This window comes from Triticum urartu, chromosome 6A (genome assembly GCF_056163025.1).
Source record: "Triticum urartu cultivar PI428250 chromosome 6A, HENAU_Tu73, whole genome shotgun sequence".
Lineage (NCBI taxonomy): Eukaryota > Viridiplantae > Streptophyta > Magnoliopsida > Poales > Poaceae > Triticum > Triticum urartu.
In genome coordinates this window covers 327,542,020-327,561,807 of record NC_141878.1, presented here as the reverse complement: position 1 = coordinate 327,561,807, position 19,788 = coordinate 327,542,020, and the positions used below count along the sequence as shown (strand labels likewise).

General features: G+C 51.0%; 3 protein-coding genes across 3 annotated transcripts; all 3 read left to right on the top strand.

Annotated features, from left to right (window-relative positions):
• Positions 1-2,564: 2,564 nt before the first annotated feature.
• On the top strand, positions 2,565-4,160 carry LOC147965146 (uncharacterized). Its single transcript, XM_087530315.1, has one exon. The coding sequence runs from the start codon at positions 2,565-2,567 to the stop codon at positions 4,158-4,160; it is 1,596 nt and encodes a 531-aa protein (XP_087386441.1).
• Positions 4,161-5,065: 905 nt separating this feature from the next.
• Positions 5,066-6,262, top strand: LOC147965145 (uncharacterized). The gene is made up of 2 exons (XM_087530314.1): positions 5,066-5,668; positions 5,957-6,262. The coding sequence occupies exons 1-2, from the start codon at positions 5,066-5,068 to the stop codon at positions 6,260-6,262; spliced, it is 909 nt and encodes a 302-aa protein (XP_087386440.1).
• A 6,665-nt stretch (positions 6,263-12,927) lies between these two features.
• Positions 12,928-15,522, top strand: LOC125512577 (chaperone protein dnaJ-like protein). Its single transcript, XM_048677668.2, has 8 exons — positions 12,928-13,286; positions 14,023-14,137; positions 14,224-14,337; positions 14,431-14,517; positions 14,633-14,709; positions 14,798-14,925; positions 15,026-15,132; positions 15,271-15,522. The coding sequence occupies exons 1-8, from the start codon at positions 13,075-13,077 to the stop codon at positions 15,346-15,348; spliced, it is 918 nt and encodes a 305-aa protein (XP_048533625.1). The 5' UTR covers positions 12,928-13,074; the 3' UTR covers positions 15,349-15,522.
• Positions 15,523-19,788: the final 4,266 nt, after the last annotated feature.

Genomic DNA, 19,788 nt, shown 5'->3' with positions numbered 1-19,788 from the left:
TCCACCTGCTTTAGCCTCAAGAGTTATTAAAAATCTCTCTATTTCCTTTTGCAAGGCCAACGCTAAGTATTGCACAGAGGAGATGCTTCAGCAGCCCAAGAAGAAGAAGGAGACAAAGGGTGCGCCTAAGGGGGTGCGGAAGAAGCCTGCCATCTTCAGGCCTTAGTGAAATATAGTTCCAGTTCTACTACCATATAATGATGCTAGACCTGATTATTAGCACTTTTGACAGTGGGATGTTTGCTTTATTTTGGAACCTTGCACTATGGGCTTCATTTTGTTCAGTTATTGTAGGAACTATGTCACAAGATATGGCTGGAAGCTTGTCCTATCTCAGTCCTATTAAATCCTTGTTTTGGGGAGTTATTTGGTGCACCTGTGTTATTTGGAGCGGAATGTGTGTTGTGCATGATTGTTATTTGGTTATCTCTCATGAATTGAGAATTTCTTTGAAAGTGATGGATCAGTTAGGGATTGGTTTTTTCTATTGCTAGACTCTATGGGTTTTTGACAGTTGTCTGGACCAATGTGCTGGTTATAGTTTGTTGAACTTTACAGTTAAAAGGCATAATCACAGACTTTACAACTCTACTTCCTCATGACACAAATGAACAGAAACTGGAACATATTGAATTGGAATATTAGGGGCATTAATGATTCTAATAAATGGCTAGCTCTGAAGAATAAAATTGTTGAGTCCAATCCTGACATCATCTGCATTCAAGAAACCAAGAGAGAATTATTTGATGCTAGATATCTCAAGAATTTTTGTCCCATAAGGATTAATCAATTTGAGTTTCTCCCCTTAGTAGGTGCTTCGGGAGGACTACTAATTTCTTGGAATGGCTCTCTGTTTGCAGGGGAAAATCTTTTCCATAATGATTTTTTCTTGTCTGTTCATTTTACATATGCTCTGTCTGGAGAGTCTTTCATTCTCTCAAATATTTATGTGCCCAGTCAAGGACCAGACTCAATTTCTAGATTGGTTCAAGGATATCCAAATGCGAGTAGATACCAAATGGATTATCATGGGTGGTTTCAACTATGTCAGATTTCCAAGTGATAGAAACAGGGCAGGAGGCAACTTCACAGATATATTACAATTTAATGAGGCTATTGCCCTAGCTTTGGTTGAAATCCCACTGAAGGGAAGAAATTAAACTTGGAGTAATATGCAAGATACCCCTCTTTTAGAGAAGTTGGATTGGGTTTTTACTTCAGAATCTTGGACCAATGAATTCCTCAATACTTTGGCCTTACCTCTTGCCAAACCAATCTCTGATCACACCCCATGTTTGATCCAAATTAGTACACACATTCCTAAGTCCAAAATTTCCAGGTTTGTAAACTTTTGGATGAAAGTGCAAGGTTTTAAAGAGGTGGTGAAGCAAACCTAGGAACAGGATACCCACATCACAGATTCTGCTAGGAGAATTTCAGCTAAGGAATAGAAAGACAGAAGGGATATCTTGCGCTGGCTCTGGTGACGCGCCCCGCCCGTGGTTTCGTCCGTGACGTCTGGCGCGCCCGGTGCCCAAACCTGCCCCGGCGTGCCCTCGGCCCCTCCGTCGCACCCATTTTCGCCGATCTCCCCTCCCCTGTCCCCGTCACGCCCCCCCCCCTCCTCCCCGGCGCGGCTCTATTGGGATGATCTCGCCGAGGATGACAACGATTCCCCCCTTCCCATTCCCTCTGCCACTCGTATGTGCCGCTCCTCCCCGGCCCCTCGGCGAGCTGCGCCATCCTACGTGGCCGGCAGCTCAGCCTCCCCCGTGCGAGGTTCTGCCGCCGGCTCGCGGCGGCTGCTGTGCTCTGCTCCGGTGCCAGGCCGCAAGGCTCGTCCTTGGGAGGTGTTGGTTCCCGTCGCCGCCGGCCACGCTCCTGGGGAGTCGTCGGCCGCTCGGAGGTGGGTAGGCCTCGGGTGTCGTGGCACCGGTCCCCGGCCGCCCCCTCGTCCTCGCTGGCGCCGCCCCTGCCGTTGGCTCGCCACGCCGATGATTGCGCCGCGCCCGTTGCGCGCTCCTCCCCCTTCCGCCCCTTCATTGCAGCCTTCGAATCTTCTACTCTCCGTTTCTGGTCGCCTGTACACCTCAGCCGCCCGTGGCTGGCCCTCTCCTGCAACGATGCTCCGACGATGGCGGTGGCGGTGGCGGTAGCCCGTGGAGGGGAAACCCTTCGGGCAGCCACCCCGCGCCCCTCGTTGGGCCCTGCCGTTCGGGGTCGTGGCCTGCTGGGCCTAGGCCCGTCCCCCCTGCGCCTGCTGGGCCATTCCCCTGTGGCTTGGGCCGGCCCAACCCGGCTGGGCCTCCCAGGTGCCCTAGGCCCACCCGTGCCGCTGCAGGAATATGGCCTCCCTCTCGCCTTGACTCCCCTCCCCGCTGCCTCCAGCTTGCTGGTCGCTGCTCCCCTCTGCGCTCCACTTGCCGCCTCGCCTCTGTCGCCTGTGCCGCCTCCCTGCTCCCCGTCACCCGCGTCCCCGCCCCCTCCTCCCTCCCTTGTTCCCTCGGTGCGGCTGGCCATGCCGCGGGAATGGGATGACAGGGAGGCTCGGCACAAAAGGCACTATGACGATCGGCCCCACCCCTCCTCGGACGCAGTCCGCCGTGAGGAGGAACTCCGGCGGGAGCTCCGCGAGCTTCGTGATGGCCGTCGGGAGGACCGCCGCTCCCCGGGTCGCACCGACCGTCGCGGCCGCTCCCGCTCTCCGGCCGGTGCCGCGGCCGACTGGCGCGACCGTTGCCGCTCGCTCTCCCCGGCCCCTCGCCGCGGCTGCTTCCCCTCTCCCTTGCGGCCCCCTCGCCTCCCGTCACCCCGTCCCCAACCTCCTCAGCCGCCTGCCGCGGCCCGGAATTACACCCCCCCCCCGACGCTACCGCCGCGGCTCCTTCGGCTTCGATGGCGGTGGCGGGTGGTGCTCCGGCCCACGGCCGCCAAGGCCAGAACAAGAAGAAGAAACGGTGGGGTCTGGGCCGTGGCATCTTAGCCACCGCCGCTATGCTTGCCCCGGGCTCTTCGTATGCCCCGGAGCCGGTGTCCGGTCTCCCCGTCCTCCGTGCTTCAATTGCGGTGTGGCGGGTCACTCCCAACTCCATTTTGTCAACCCCTACTATTGCTACATATGCAAGGACCCGGGCCACCCCGCCCTTCTGTGCCCGGATCGCCCCGTTCCTGCTAAGCTCATAATGTACGGCCACGACATCGAGGGGTTGGGGTTCTTCCACCTCGAGGTCCCCAACATTCTGCCACCCACCCCCTCGCTCCAGGCGATTGTCACGGTGGTGGATGGGGTGGCTTCCCCGGAGATAATCGAGGCCGAGCTCAACCACCTCTACCAGCACCAGTGGGACTGGGTGGTCACTCTTTCCGCTGGCAACGTCTTCATCGTGATCTTCCCCGACGCCATCAGTTACGGCTATGCCACCCGCAGTGGTCAGATCACTCTCACCCTCCACCAGCTCGTCGTCAACATCACTGAGCCGGTCCTCGACCCGAAGGCGGTAGCTGTCCTGGATATGGCTTGGATCCTTGTGGGTGGCCTCCCAGACATTGCTCGGTCTGAGGTCGTCATCCACCAGATGTCCCAGATCCTGGGCAAGGTGGTGGTGGTGGACGAGCTCTCCCTCCGCAAAGAGGAGGAGGTTCGAGTCAAGGTCAAGTGCCTCGACTCCTCCAAGCTGCGTGCCACCATCCGGGTGTTCTTCAACGACCAGGCCTTTGACCTCCGGATCGCTCCCGAGCCTCCCAACCACGTGGGCCGCCCTCGCTTCTCCGATGATGGGCCTCCCGGTGGCAATCCCGGGGCCGACGGAGACTACCACGGCCATCACCACCACCGCTCCCACTGCTTTGACGATGATGTGGCCTCCGACGACTCGTGCTCCCGCTCTCCTTTGCCCTCGCCTCCTCCACCTGTTGCTGGGACACAGGGCCGCCAGGCTGCACTTGCCCCCCTCCCCGACCCTCCGCAGCCTCGGGACGACTCCCCGGCCCCGGACTGCGAGACCATGGAGGGGAGCGACGCGTCGAGTGTAGGCCTGGTGGTCTTCCCGGTGTCCTCGCCACGCTCCCTACCGGCTTCTCCGTCGCCGAGCCGGCCTTGGGAGAGGCTCCGCTCCCTCCGCTGGCTGGCTTGGGACCCTCCGCCGTCGATCGCGCCCTAGCCTTGGGGGGCGTGGACAGCGCTGTGGAGCTGGGGGCTGACTTCTCTCCCGTCGGCCTCCCCCTCCTCGGCCCCTGCTCCACTACCGAGCCAGGACCGCTGGCTCCTCCGATCGGCCTGCTCGCTTCACTGGGTCGGTCCGAGCCAGCCCCCTCCCCCCACTTGACTCCGGTGTCGTCACCCCAGCCCCCTGCACTATTCTTCTACCCCGACCCGCACCTCCGACAGCTCCTCCCTCGACTCCCTCGCTCCTCGACTACTCTGCGCCAGCCCTCCGGCTCATCCCCGCGGCGGCCCCTGACGCGGACGGGGAGACCCGGGTGACCACTCCCGTGGCCTCCCAGCCTCCCCCTCCGCGGTCCGCCGCCTACTCCCGCCGCGGCAGGTCTGCCTCCTCCCCGGTGATGGCCTCCCGCCGGAGCGCTCGGCTCGACGCTGCCCGTCCCGATGGCGGCCCGGCTCTGCCCATCCCCGCTCGGGCAAAGCTCCGGGCAAAGCTCAGAACCTGGAGCCAGGTACCACTAATGCCCCCCCCCCCCGCCTCTACCTCTACTTGCTCATTTTCTGCTCTCGAGTTGGTTCCGCTGGGTCACCTTGTGAAAGTTGCGACAGATTATGCGATCATTTTTAGGGGGAGGCTGCTCCCCTCTTAATCCAGATCGAGGCCATCAAGGCCCATGAGATTCTCGGCGGTCGACTAGCGGAAGCCCGAGCGGCTCTGCTCTCTCCCCCTGCTCCCCCGCCCTCCGAGGTGGACGCCACCCCCGCGCTGCCTAGGCGGACCGGGGGCCTTCTCCCTCTCGCCGCGGCCGACCTCCGTGGTCGCACGCGGTCTCGTACCGCCGCCCTTCGCGCCCACAGCGCATCTCGCGTCCTAGGGTCAAGCATCCCCCCAATGGCCCCTTAATGTGTGCCCTCTTCTGGAACATCCGCGGCTTTGGTCATGATGGCCGTCGCCGCCAACTCATCGAGTACAGGCGTGATGAACACATTGACATTGTCACCATCCAAGAAACCATGCGCACGGAATTCTCTCTTCCGGAGCTCGATCGTCTGAGCTCTCACCTCTTTGCTTGGCATTGGCTCCCTTCTAGTGGGAGCACCGGTCAATCGGGTGGCATCCTTTTAGGCGTGAAGGATGCCACCTTCGAGGTGGGTATCATGGACCGGGGCCAGTTCTTTGTTAGCATGGAACTCTACGAACGGGCGCTTAATTTCAAATGGGAGATCATTATCGTCTATGGCCCGGCAGACCATAGTAGGTCTGCCGCCTTCCTCGAGGAGCTCCACTGGAAGATCTATGCCGCCTCTCTTCTGGTGGTGGTGGGAGGCGATTTTAACCTCCTCCGATTCACTGAATACAAGAGCAATGCGAATGTAAACTTTGCACGGATGCAAATGTTTAACGACTGCATTGCTGACCTTGGTCTCCGTGAGTTACATAGGATTGGTGCCAGGTTCACCTGGACCAATCGGCACTCGTCCCCGACCCAGTCCGTCCTGGACAGGGTCCTAGTCTCCCTGGAATGGGACCTCCGTTGCCCCCTAGCCTCCCTTCGGGGCATCACCCGGATTGGCTCCGACCACGCGCCCCTCCTCCTGTCCTCCGCTGATGAGCGACCGGCGATCCCCCCCCCCCCCCGATTCCGGTTTGAGACATTCTGGTTGTCCTAGACCGGGTTTGTGGAGGTTGTTGGCGCTCTCTGGGTGGAGGCCCGTGCGCACCCCCATCCTCGCCCCCCCTCGGCCATCGACAAGTGGCAATTCTGTGCCAAGTATAGCCGACAATTCATGAAGGGATGGGGGGCCAACCTGGAGCGGGACCTCCGCGAGCGCAAGAAGGCTCTGTTGACCGCCATCCAGGCTCTAGATCTGCGTGCGGACGCGACCGGCCTCTTCCCCTATGAGTGGCTCTCTCGATACGACTTAGAAGACCAACTCTCCGTCATCTACACCGATGAGGAGGCCTACTGGCATCTTCATGGTGCCCAAAAATGGGTGCTGAAGGGAGACGCAAACACGGCTTACTTTCAGGCCATCGCCAATGGCCGATGTAGACGTAACACCATCCCCCTCCTCTGGGATGGCGCAACCCTCCTGTAGACCCCCCATGACATTTGGATCCATGTCGATGGGTTCTATAGGTCCTTGTTCTCGGCCGCTCCTAGGAGCGGCATTTCTCTCGCCCATGATTGTTGGACTGGCCCCAGCTGGTCTCCGCTTCGGAGAACGTGGCCCTTACAGCCCCCTTTTTCGAGGGCGAGGTATGGACAGCCATTAGCGGCATGAACCCTACCTCGGCCCCGGGTCCTGATGGTCTCCCGGTTAAATTCTTCCAGACTTTCTGGAACGTGATTAAGCCTGAGATCATGGCCATCTTCGACGAATTCTTCGTCGGAGTGATTGACCTTGGGCGCCTTAACTATGGGATCATCTCGCTCATCCCCAACGTTCTTGGGGCCTCCGACATCTGCCAATTCGGCCCCATCACTATCATCAATGTGATTTTCCGGATTCTGGCAAAAGGGTACGCCAATAGGGTGACCCTCCTTGCGGACCACATTACTCACCCTAACCAATCCTCCTTCATCCAAGGGCGGTATATTCTGGATGGGGTGCTTGTTCTTCATGAAGTTCTCCATGAGGTCCGATCTAAACACCTCAAGGCGGTTTTCCTCAAGATTGATTTTCATAAGGCGTATGACACTGTTAGTTGGCCCTTCCTTCGGGAAGTCCAGCTTCGGAAAGGCTTTGACGACCGGTGGATCACTAGAGTGATGCAGATGGTCTCCCGCGGTCATACTGCTGTGAACATCAATGGGGAGATAGACCCTTACTTCCCCACTCTCTGTGGGGTGAGACAAGGCGACCCCTTCTCCCCATTATTGTTCAACATGGTGGCTGATGCGCTTGTCGCCATCTTGGATAGGGCTAAGGCGGTTGGCCATATTCGCAGGATAACGCCCCATCTGGCCGGCGGTTCTGGGATTTCCCTTCTCCAGTACGCCGACGACACCATCATCATGGTCGAAGGCTCGGAGACGGACATCTCTAATCTCAAGTTCCTTCTCCTCTGCTTCCAACAAATGTCTGGCCTTAAGATCAACTTCGACAAGAGTGATGTGATGGTGATGGGCTACTCCCCGGCCGAGTGCCAGGACATAGCCAACCGGCTCAACTGCCGCTTGGGTTCCTTCCCCACGACTTACTTGGGAACGCCCATTAGTGACTCCCGGCTTACCATTGCAGACTTGCGTCCGACCGTGGCCAAGCTGCAAACGCGCATTGAACCTTGGCAGGGTAGGTGGTTGTCTAAGGCGGCTCGGACGATTCGCATCAACTCCTCCCTATCCAGTCTCCTCTTGTTCCTCATGTGCTTCTACAACCTTCACGAGACTCTGCACCACAAGATCGCCAAGGTCCAGTCTCGTTTCTATTGGGCTGGAGACAATAATAAGCAGAAATACCACATGGTCAGCTGGCCTGACATTTGCAAGCCCCGGGAACAAGGAGGCCTCGGTATTATGTGCTCTAAGCGCATGAATATCGCCCTCTTATCCCATTGGCTCCGGCGCATCTCGCAAGGCCATGGTGGCCTCTGGCTCGACATCATCCAGAACAAGTATCTACGTGGGCAACCCCTTGCATTTTGTCAGCGATCTAGTGATTCCCAGTTCTGGTAGTCGGTCGTCGAGCTCCTCCCCGTCCTCTGCATTGGGACCTCCATCTCGGTTGGATCTGGGGCTACGACTCTGTTTTGGTTTGATAGGTGGGCTGGAGACACCCCCTTTGCTGCGCGCTTCCCCGACGTCTTCTCCATCGCTATCGACCCTTCGATCGTAGTTGAGAGGGCCCTTATTGACTTAGGGCACCTCGCATTCCGGAGGCCATTTGGGCCTCTGGAATCTGCCGCCTGGCATGAGCTACTGGCGTGCGTTGCGCTTCACGAACCTATCATGGATGCCGGCCAGGACCTGGTGAGATGGCGTATGGAGTCGTCAGGCCAATTTTCCACCAAGTCCCTCGCTACCTCTTGAGCACTGCGTTGGTTTTCCCTTGAAGAGGAAAGGGTGATGCAGCAAAGTAGCGTAAGTATTTGCCTCAGTTTTTGAGAACCAAGGTATCAATCCAGTAGGAGACTGCACGCAAGTCCCTCGTACCTACACAAACAAATAAGAACCTCGCAACCAACGCGATAAAGGGGTTGTCAAGCCCTTCACAGTCACTTACGAGAGTGAGATCTAATAGAGATAATAATAAGATAAATATTTTTGGTATTATTATGATATAGATTGAAAGTAAAGATTGCAAAGTAAAATAGATTGGAAACTTATATGATAAAAGATAGACCCGGGGGCCATAGGTTTCACTAGTGGCTTCTCTCAAGATAGCATAAGTATTACAGTGGGTGAACAAATTACTGTCGAGTAATTGATAGAAAAGTGCATAATTATGAGTATATAGGCATGATCATGTATATAGGCATCATGTCCGCAACAAGTAGACCGAAATGATTCTGCATCTACTACTATTACTCCACACATCGACCGCTGTCCAGCATGCATCTAGAGTATTAAGTTCATAAGAACAGAGTAATGCATTAGGCAAGATGACATGATGTAGAGGTATAAACTCAAGCAATATGATATAAACCCCATCTTTTTATCCTCAGTGGCAACAATACAATACGTGCCTTGCTACCCCTGCTGTCACTGGGAAAGGACACCGCAAGATTGAACCCAAAGCTAAGCACTTCTCCCATTGCAAGAAAGATCAATCTAGTAGGCCAAACCAAACTGATAATTCGAAGAGACTTGCAAAGATAACTAATCATACATAAAAGATTTCATATAAGAATCAAATACTGTTCATAGATAAACTTGATCATAAACCCACAATTCATCGGATCTCGATAAACACACCGCAAAAAGAGTTACATCGAATAGATCTCCAAGAAGATTGAGGAGAACTTTGTATTGAGATCCAAAGAGAGAGAAGAAGCCATCTCGCTAATAACTATGGACCCGAAGGTCTGTGGTAAACTACTCACACATCATCGGAGAGGCTATGGAGTTGATGTAGAAGCCCTCCGTGATCGATTCCCCTTCCGGCGGAGCTCCGGAAAAGGCCCCAAGATGGGATCTCTTGTGTACAGAAGGTTGCGGCGGTGGAAATAGGGTTTCGTGGTGCTCCTGGATGTTTTTGGGGTATATGGATATATATAGGAGGAAGAAGTACGTCAGGGGAGCTGCGAGGGGCCCACGAGGGTGGGGGCGCGCCAGGGGGCAGGCACGCCTCCCTGCCTCATGGCTCCCTCGTTTCTTTCTTGACGTCCACTCCAAGTCCCCTGGATCACGTTTGTACCAAAAATAACTCTCTCGAAGGTTTCATTCCGTTTGGATTCCGTTTGATATTCCTTTTCTGTGAAACACTGAAATAGGCAAAAAAACAGCAATTTGCACTAGGCCTTGGGTTAGTAGGTTAGTCCCAAAAATAATATAAAAGTGTATAATAGAGCCCATAAAAATTCAAAACAGATAATATAATAGCATGGAACAATCAAAAATTATAGATACGTTGGAGACGTATCAAGCATCCCCAAGCTTAATTCCTGCTCGTCCTCGAGTAGGTAAATGATAAAAATAGAATTTTTGATGTGGAATGCTACCTAGCATAATTCTCAATGTAATTTTCTTTCTTGTGGCAAGAATGTTCAGATCCGAAAGATTCACGACAAAAGTTTAATATTGACATAAAAATAATAATATTTCAAGCATACTAACAAACGAATTATGTCTTCTCAAAATAACATGGCCAAAGAAAGTTATCCCTACAAAATCATATAGTCTGCCTATGCTCTATCTTCCACACAAAATATTTAAATCATGCACAACCCCAATGACAAGCCAAGTAATTGTTTCATACTTTTGATGTTCTCAAACTTTTTCAATCTTCACGCAATACATGAGCGTGATCCATGGACATAGCACTATAGGTGGAATAGAATGGTGGTTGTGGAGAAGACAAAAGGAGAAGATAGTCTCACATCAACTAGGCGTATCAACGGGCTATGGAGATGCCCATCAATAGATATCAATGTGAGTGAGTAGGGATTGCCATGCAACGGATGCACTAGATCTATAAGTGTATGAAAGCTCAACAAAAGAAACTAAGTGGGTGTGCATCCAACTTGCTTGCTGACGAAGACCTAGGACATTTTGAGGAAGCCCATCATTGGAATATACAAGCCAAGTTCTATAATGTAAAATTCCCACTAGTATATGAAAGTGACAACATAGGAGACTCTCTATCATGAAGATCATGTTGCTACTTTGAAACACAAGTGTGGTAAAAGGATAGTAACATTATCCCTTCTCTCTTTTTCTCTCATTTTTTTATTTGGGCCTTTTCTCTTCTTTTTTATGGCCTCTTTTTTTCTCTCTTTTTTTATTTATTTATCTTCGTCCGGAGTCTCATCCCGACTTGTGGGGGAATCATAGTCTCCATCATCCTTTACTCACATGGGACAATGCTCTAATAATGATGATCATCACACTTTATTTAGTTACAACTCAATTCTTAGAACAAAACATGACTCTATGTGAATGCCTCCAGCGGTGTATCGGGATGTGCAATGACTCATGAGTGACATGTATGAAAGAATTATGAACGGTGGCTTTGCCACAAATATGATGTTAACTACATGATCATGCAAAGCAATATGACAATGATGAAGAGTGTCATAATAAACAGAACGGTGGAAAGTTGCATGGCAATCTATCCCGGAATGGCTATGGAAATGTGATACGTCTCCAACGTATCTATAATTTTTGATTGTTCCATGCTATTATATTATCTGTTTTGGATGTTTATGGGCTTTATTATACACGTTTATATTATTTTTGGGACTAACCTATTAACCCAGAGCCCAGTGCCAGTTTCTGTTTTTTTCCTTGTTTTAGAATATCGCAGAAAAGGAAAATCAAACAGAGTCCAATTGACGTGAAACTTCACGGAACTTATTTTTGGATCAGAAGAAGGCCAGAAGACTTGGAGTCCATGTAAGGGAAGCTTCGAGGAGGCCACGAGGTAGGGGGGCGCGCCCACCCCCCTTGGGCGCGCCCTCCACCCTCGTGGGCCCCTCGTGGCTCCCCTGACGTACTTCTTCCGCCTATATATCTCCATATACCCTAAAAACATCCGGGAGCACAATAGATCAGGAGTTCCGCCGCTAGAAGCCTCCGTAGCCACCGAAAGCCAATCTAGACCCGTTCCGGCACCCTGCCGGAGGGGGGAATCCCTCTCCGGTGGCCATCTTCATCATCCAGGTGCTCTCCGTGACGAGGAGGGAGTAGTTCTCCCTCCTGCTCCTCCAACATCGCATCAAGAATAAATTTGAAGCTCTGCTTGTTAATTGGACTGAATAGTTTCTAAATTAGTTTGCCATGTTGCCTTTTGGGTTCCATAAAACTGGAGTTGGTTGACTCCTTGTAAATTTTACTTTTGTACATACTGCACTTTACTTTAATATAATTATACCATAGAACAATTGTTCTATGCTTTCGGTTCAAAAAAAACATCAACGTGAATTTATGTGGGTCTTCTTTCCACCAGTCTTACAACTTGAAAAATACTAGTTGCCATTGATGAAATCCTATTAGCAACAAAATTTCGCATCATGAGCCATGGAGCTTGGAATGAGCCTAGACTTGTCAATTATATGTACACATTTGCATAAACTTGTAAACCACAATATTTAATTCCTCAATACAAGGAAGAATACCACAAAACCACATCATGGTGCATCACGTTATGTAGTGCAGCTCCTAATCAGCAGCCACCGTGGTTGGTACCAGATCTGCCGGAGGGATCTCATCAATAACACCATGACTCTCTCCTGGGATGTACATCACACAAGAGAACAGAGGCGAGATGTACCTGCAACTCTGCAAGCGGGTGCACGCTGGCATCAATGAAAATTCAAGGCTGCCAGATCGAGAATGGCACGGGGATCTTGGGTAAGGATTTACCATGTCGACGTGGGATGTCGCTCTTAAATCATATAGATCTTCCATCCCATCCTCTCTCCTAGAGCTGCACCTTGAGGGGAAAAGATAGGAGAGGAAGTAGGCGGCGACTGGGCGAAGACGGAGGAGTCCTTTTGCCACGAAGCATAGGGATGATAGAGGACTGCTCCGCGAAGAGATGTGAGCCAAAAGGGAACGACGGAGATGACTAGGAGGAAGCGGCGGCTCTACCCACGGGAACGGGGGTGAGGAGGAGGAGGATGATATTTGTCCCTCGGGTCAAGAGGGGATCGTGGGGCGCGGCTGTGATCCGATTAGGCGGCAGACACAACCCTAATCACGAGATCATGAGCGACTGGTCGTGGCAAGGATGAAGAAACGGAAAGGGTGAATAAGGTTGTCCTTGTCATGCTTATTGTACCTTTTCTGGCTGGGTAGAAGCCCAGGCCCAATTTCATACTAGGCTTCGAAAATTGTCACCGGAGTAGCGGCCCACTACAGATTCTGCTCAGGATAGCTAACGAAGTGACGTGGCACGGGATTAAGTGGAAATCTAACGGCCAAAATCATCCCAAACTGCTGATCTAAAGGCTGAAAATGCTAATAGACTGAGATGGCTGGAAAGACGTTCAGTTATAATGGATCTAAATTTATTTCCCATGGAATAGTGATTTGACCGGTAGGGCCAAATCTTTCTTTTATGCAGAATCATCCTTCACTGTGAACGGGGGAGTGAAGAGATGCTTCGTCTCTCCACGTTTGTCATCTACTGCTCGCCTCGTCGTATCCCACCGCGAAACAACCGCCCGTCTCCCCGAGCCGCCCGGCATTTATCCAAACACCGCCTTCTTCCTACGCCCTCACCGCACTGCGTGTCGCAGACCGGCGATGTCTTGCCTCGCCGCGTCCTCGGCGACGCCGCCAGCGTCAAGGCCTACGGCCCAGCGTCTGTTTGTTGCGGTGGCCGCTCCTCCCCGTTGGCGGTCCGTTGAGCCTCATTGCGCTGTATGGAGGAGTGAAGGCCCCCGGGCTCTAACGATGCTACGGAGGTGCTCTCCCGCCGGCGACTCCAGGGCGCCCGGAGACGGCAGCCTATCCAGGTTGCCTTTTACATCAGCCTCCACATCAAATCAAAATTCCCCTTATTTGCGGTGTACAAAATTGATGGAATGACAGGGTTGTTAAGTTAGTACTGTACTTGCTGCTTTGTACGACAATTCATGGTTTGTACTTGAGATTTCACAACTTCCTGATCTAGTATATACTCCCTCCATTTCTTTTTAGTCCGCATATAAGGATTGGTCAAAGTCAAGCTTTGTAGAGTTTGACTAACTTTATATTATTAAATATAAACATTCACAATATGAAATCAATATCATCAGATGCACCATGAAACGTATTTTCATACTATACAGTTTTAGTATTGTAGATGTTCATATTTTTTTACGTAAATTTGGTCAAAATTTGTGTAGTTTGACTTTGACCAAATCTTATATGCGAAGTAAAAAGAAACGAAGGGAGTACAAGTTTTCAATGTTTATCTTTGACTCGTGAGTGGATACAGTATGATTAGTGTGCTAAAGCGCAAAATTCTGCATCAAACTGGTAGATATACTTCTTATCTCTTATGTACATCTTTTGGAATGCTTATATTCCTCCGTCCCAAAATAAGTGTCTTAACTTTATACTAACTCTAGTACAAAGTTATATTAAGGTCAAGACACTTATTTTGGGACACAGGGAGTACTAGACTAACATCTACAAACATTCTCTGTAAACTTAGTTTACAAGAAACCGCTAGATCCACGACCACTCACTCATGGTTCTCTTCTCTAGTTTTTGCATTATTGAAGGCCCAGAGACAATACAAGACTTCGTTCAGATGCAATCACAAGAGATTCAAGACAACATCAAGAGTCGGCGCAGCAAAATATTCCTTTTGATGGAAGAGGTGCCTGTTTTCCGCACTTGTAGTTTTTTTCTAGCTTGGTAATTAACAGCGTACTTAGCTTACCTCAATATGAGTAATGTTCTCAGGTCAGACGACTGCGGGTGCAGCAGCGAATCAGAGCTGCTGAAAGCAGATGTTCCAGCAGTGAAGAAAATGAGATGCCGGAGATGCCATCTACCATTCCGTTTTTGCCTTATACGGTGACCGACCCCCGACGCTGAATTATTTTATGTGCAAATGGCCTTTTGAGTTCTTCTTGGTAATATTCATTTCTTTTGTTTTGTATGAAGTAGTCACCAAAGACAATGAAGCAACTCTACTTGACATCATTCTCTTTCATATCTGGGATAATCATTTTTGGTGGCTTAATAGCCCCAATAGTAAGTGCCAGCTTCATCTCTCTGTAAATTTGTTGTTACTTGTCCTCTTAAAACCAGAGACTGTGTTGGTAATTTGAAATAATAACTCTTCTTAAAAAATGATTATTTGGTGCAGCTTGAACTGAAATTAGGGCTTGGTGGTACCTCTTATGAAGATTTTATACGGAACATGTATTTACCTCTTCAGTTAAGGTGATTTAAAGAAACTTGTCCTCTTACAGGATTATCCAGCGATGTTTATAGAATAATAATTTGATACTTCTTCTTGGCTGTCCATCAGTCAGGTAGATCCCATAGTGGCGTCCTTTTCAGGTGGTGCAGTTGGTGTAATTTCAGCCTTAATGTTGGTTGAAGTGAAAAATGTGAGGCAGCAAGAAAAGAACAGATGCACATATTGCCATGGGACAGGTATGAGTATATTCCTTTTCAACTATCTGGCACATAAGCAAAGACCCTGCTTTTTGTACTCTACTTCATTTGCCTATCTAAACTTGATTCCGTACCACAGGATACCTGCCATGTGCCCGTTGCTCTGCCAGCAAAATGTTGTTGGGCACCAAACGCTTTTCACTTTCTACAACTGAACGCTGTTCCAATTGTTCAGGAGCTGGGAAGGTATGGTGTCTAATCTATGTCTATTTTCACAATACTCGATTTGATGCTTTCTGGAAGATTCAGCAGAAAAACAACCAAATGGTCTATCATACTTGAGCACACAGTCTATCTTAATTCATGCCTGTCGGTGATTTCCAGGTGATGTGCCCAACATGCTTGTGCACGGGAATGGCAATGGCAAGTGAGCATGACCCACGTATAGATCCCTTTGACTAATGTTGGGCAATTTGTCGTGTGCCTGCTTAATGCTATTTCCTTTTTCTATCTAGCTGTTGTTTTCTATGGCTGTGGTAGGGCTTGAATCAGTCTTCGATGTATGCTACGAGTTATAGCGAGATGAAGTTCGCAGTAATGATGATCAGATCAAATACTGAAGTTGCTTTGTTGTTCTTTGCTGTATACTAAGAGTTATAGCGAGATGAACCTCGCAGTAGTGACGATCAGATCAAATACCGAAAAATTGCTCTCTTTTTTCTTTGATAAAGGACATCTTTATTCGATCGATATGTCGAGTTGAACCCGGCCCGCATAACACAGACAAACATCCGACACGTCCAACACAACAAAAAATAAAGCATGGTTTTATAGCAAAATAGAAAGAAAAAAACGTCCAACTTAAGATGAGTAGATCCTATCAAAGATTAATATCTTTCGATGAGATGGTAACTATCAATTTTGGAGTAGACTTTGACTATCTGACTACAACGTGTCTTAGCAATCATTAAGCCAACTCTAAGAAGTTATTGATCGTGTCGGAGTATGATCAACTTGACGAAGAACAAACAATAACTATCACTAACTTTTACTACCTCCGTCCTGGTTCGTTGGTCCCCTTTGTAATTTGTATTAAATTTTGATAAAATATTAAACTAACAATATGTTAATACATGCCAACAAAAATTATATCGTTGGATTTATATTTAAACATAGTTTTCAGTAATATAATTTTATATGACATGCATGAATATTTTGTAAGTTAAACTTATGGTCAAAATTTAGCATAGAATACAATGGGGACCAATAAACCAAAACAAAGGTAGTAACTAACAAAACCCAAAGAAAATGCTACGAGATTGATCTACTTCTATAAGACTGAGAGGTGGCGACCAATGGGGTGGACGCACGTCCCAAGGCAGCGAAACTCAACCCTAGGTCGTATAGGTGACACTTAACTTATTAACCAAGATTTTTTTACTCGGATTCTGCAATAGCACCGAACCATTTTGGTAGTAGCGGTTTGCTTAAGACGAATATGAAGATGAATCTAATTGGGTTGAAAGGTTCACGAGATTCATTTGATCTGAACAAATATCCAAATTGGGTGAAAGTTATAAATGTTTGAGGTCAGGTATGTCTGTGTAGTTAGAATCTGAGTCCATGTCTAGACGGACTTGGTCTCTAAGTTCTGTTGGGCCAAAGGTCATGTGGAGACCTTGCACATCACATAATCATGTCCCTTTGTTTTTCTATCATTTCTTAACCAAATGTACAGTAAGTAATGTAGTCATGGATGTATCCATGGTAGTGATGTCCTCATCATCCGAGAAGGACAAGGCAGTAGTTTGGATGGAGAAGGACAGCAAGGCAATAACACCCTTGAGTACTTCCCAGAGAAGAATATTATTAACACGATTTTGGTTGCACCAACCACGGTAGTATCCACAGAAATCAAGGCAGAGGAGATTGCAACATTGAGTGGGTTGAATGTGCAACTCAAGAAGGCACGGGATGACACTTGTATGGAAGTTGACAAAGGTCAATGTTGGACTTTATTTCAAACTCAGTTTCATACAAAGGGCAGAACATGCAAGTTGATGATTGATGGTGGTAGGTGTGCTAATTTTTTTTCAAAAAGAGGCACTGTATTACTTAAAAGGTTTAAGCGTTGCACCCGACCTCTGCATAACTAAGATGTACACAGTCAAACAAGGTCCTTTTATAGAAACGAAAAATAAGAAAGGCGAAATAAAAAGAGACATGTAGAGTCCGTATAACGCCTAAAGCAGGGGGGGGGGGGGCAATCCGAAGATCATACTGCCACCCATGTTGGGTAAAAGTATCCCTCGCCATATCCTCCAATCGTGTACGCACCTCCGTAAATAGGTCTCGATTCTCCACACATTGTAGAGAGGACCATAAACAAAGAGTCCCGGTACATCTTGTCGGTGTCCTGGGAATGGGGGCCCCAGACTTGCCTGCCTGCGGTCCGCGGCGTACGACCCATCCTCGCCAGCAAAGCATCCAAGACCCTCGCGAGGGTACAAGCCTCGCGAGGGGGACGACACAAGACCTCCTCGGGAGTAGCCTAGCTAGGCAGGCTCACGAGGAGCGGAGATATCAAGGCGGGGCAAACCTCACGAGACCCTCGTGATGTGAGCCATGACGCACGACACCAGGCGGGCGCTAGCGCGCGCAGTGTCCTTGTTTCCTCTTTGGTGCTAAGGAGGCCAGCGCAGGTGAAGAGTACCGAGGCATCAGGCAAAGGTTGCTATATTGGTGCAACGAGACCAAGACGAGGAGGACGGCAAGACGGAGGTCATCGTGGAGCCCAAGACGGCGTCACCACCAGAGCCTTTGGCAGACGAAGACCACTTTTGTTAGGATAGCTTGTACTAATTGTCCCCCTTTGAATTAGCCCTCCATTGTTGGCCCCCTTCCCGCTTGATATTTGGGAAGAGGACTAGGGCCTATATAAGTAGAGCTAGCCACCATCGTAGAGGCATCTCATCTTAGCTTGATCCAACCCGATCGAGAGCCTACTCAAAAGAACACCTCAACCTCAGGAGGTTGTTCTTCCCTTGTACTGTTCATCATCAGCCCTAGAGGCAATCCACCACCACCACACTGCAGTAGGGTATTACACCACAACGGTGGCCCGAACCAGTCTAAATCTTGTGTCTTTCTGTGTTGCGAGTTCGTTGAGTTCATCTGCGAGATCTTAGTGAGTTAGGGCGTCGATTGGTGGGAAGGAAAGACTTCGCGCGCACCCCGGTGTTCGAACCTTAAGGGTTTGCCGGAACCCCACATCCGACATTTGGCGCGCCAGGTAGGGGTGCGCCGGGGCTTCTCTCCACCAACCAGCTCCCCGTACTGCCGCACTACGCTCCCATGGCAGGTGCCCCGCCACCAACCTCTGCGGCCGACACCAGGGAGTCTGGGTACCGAGCCCTGGCCCCCGCTCTACCGCGAGTGCAGTGGCCGGCCAAGTTCAGGCCGGAGATGCCGCCGCGTTACGATGGCGTGGCAGACTCGGCGCCGTTCCTGCTAGCATACGAGGATGCCGTCCTCGAAGCCGGAGGCGACGACAAGATCATGGCAAACTTGTTCCCCCTGGCCCTCGCCGGCGAGCCGCGCGCTTGGCTGCTCAACCTCCCGGGATCCACGGTGACATCCTAGGGGGAACTCCGCGACCTCTTCGCTGCGCGCTATGCGGCGCCGGCACACCACGCAGTCGCGGCACTGCTGGGTGGCTCCCAAGCGCCTCCTTCAGATCGCCGCATCAAGCCTTTCTTCCGCTAGATTGGGGCAGCTTGCAAGCGCCCGGGGGCTCCGCCAGGTTGGGCTGCGCCGGAGGCCGACCTCACCTTCGACTCAGAAGACCACCCCGGCTCCACCGTCGGCTCCGGGATGCTCCCGATGCTTTGCACGCCCACCATCTGCAACGGCGGCCGTCACCAAGACCCTCATCGACGGCGGCGCCGGCCTCAACTTGCTCTCCGTGGAAGCCTTCAGCCTTCTTCATGTGCCGCCCGAACGGCTTGGCCTCAGCAAGCCCTTCACATGAGTGGGTGGTGGAGCTGCTCACCCTCTAGGGCAGATCCACCTCCCTGTCACCTTTGGCACGCGAGACAACTATCGCACCGAGCTAGTGGACTTTGACATCGCCTGCATCGGTCTCCCGTACAATGCCATCCTCGGGTACCCGGCTCTCGCTCAGTTCATGGTGGCGACTCACCCGACCTACAACCTCATGAAGATGTCAGGGAGCAAGGGCATCCTCACCATCAAGGGGGGCGCTAAGGAGGCCGTGGCGGCGCTCAGGCTCGCCTTCAAGACCGCGACAGTAGCAGAGCCAGCCGACGTTGGTACACCCGAGGCCAAGGAAACCGTGCCCACCAAGAAGAAGCAGCTTTCACTCAAGACAAGGCGGAGACCAAGAAGGTGCCGGTCGACAAGGACGGGTCTTCAAGAGCCACCTTCACCATAGGAACCAGCCTTGACCCGGGATAAGAAGAAGCTTTGGTGAGGTTTTTGCGCGCGAACAAGGAGATATTCGCGTGGGAGCCCAATCAGCTGGTAGGGGTCCCGAGCGAGGTAATCCAGCATCATCTGAGGGTGTGCCCCAACGTACGCCCCATGAAGCAGCGAGCAAGGCGACAGTCCACAGAGAAGCAGGCCTTCATCGTCCAAGAGACACGCAAGCTGGAGGCGGCAGGTACCATCCGAGAAGTTCGGTACCCCGAATGGCTGGCGAACCCCGTCGTGGTACCGAAGAAAGGCGGGAAGGAACAGATGTGCGTCGGCTTCACCAACCTTAACAAAGTGTGCCCCCAGGATCCGTTCCCGCTTCCACGCATCGACCAAATCGTCGACTCCACCGCCAAGTGCGACTTGCTATGTTTCCTGGATGCATTCTCAGGATACCACCAAATCAAG

Coding starts and splice junctions, on each gene's coding strand:
- LOC147965146 (XM_087530315.1), top strand. CDS start 2,565: ATGACGATCGGCCCCACCCCTCCTCGGACGCAGTCCGCCGTGAGGAGG.
- LOC147965145 (XM_087530314.1), top strand. CDS start 5,066: ATGTGTGCCCTCTTCTGGAACATCCGCGGCTTTGGTCATGATGGCCGT. Junction 5,669..5,956: donor CCCAGTCCGTCCTGGACAGG/GTCCTAGTCTCC, acceptor CAATTCATGAAG/GGATGGGGGGCCAACCTGGA.
- LOC125512577 (XM_048677668.2), top strand. CDS start 13,075: ATGTCTTGCCTCGCCGCGTCCTCGGCGACGCCGCCAGCGTCAAGGCCT. Junction 14,138..14,223: donor TATTCCTTTTGATGGAAGAG/GTGCCTGTTTTC, acceptor TAATGTTCTCAG/GTCAGACGACTGCGGGTGCA. Junction 14,518..14,632: donor GTGGCTTAATAGCCCCAATA/GTAAGTGCCAGC, acceptor TATTTGGTGCAG/CTTGAACTGAAATTAGGGCT.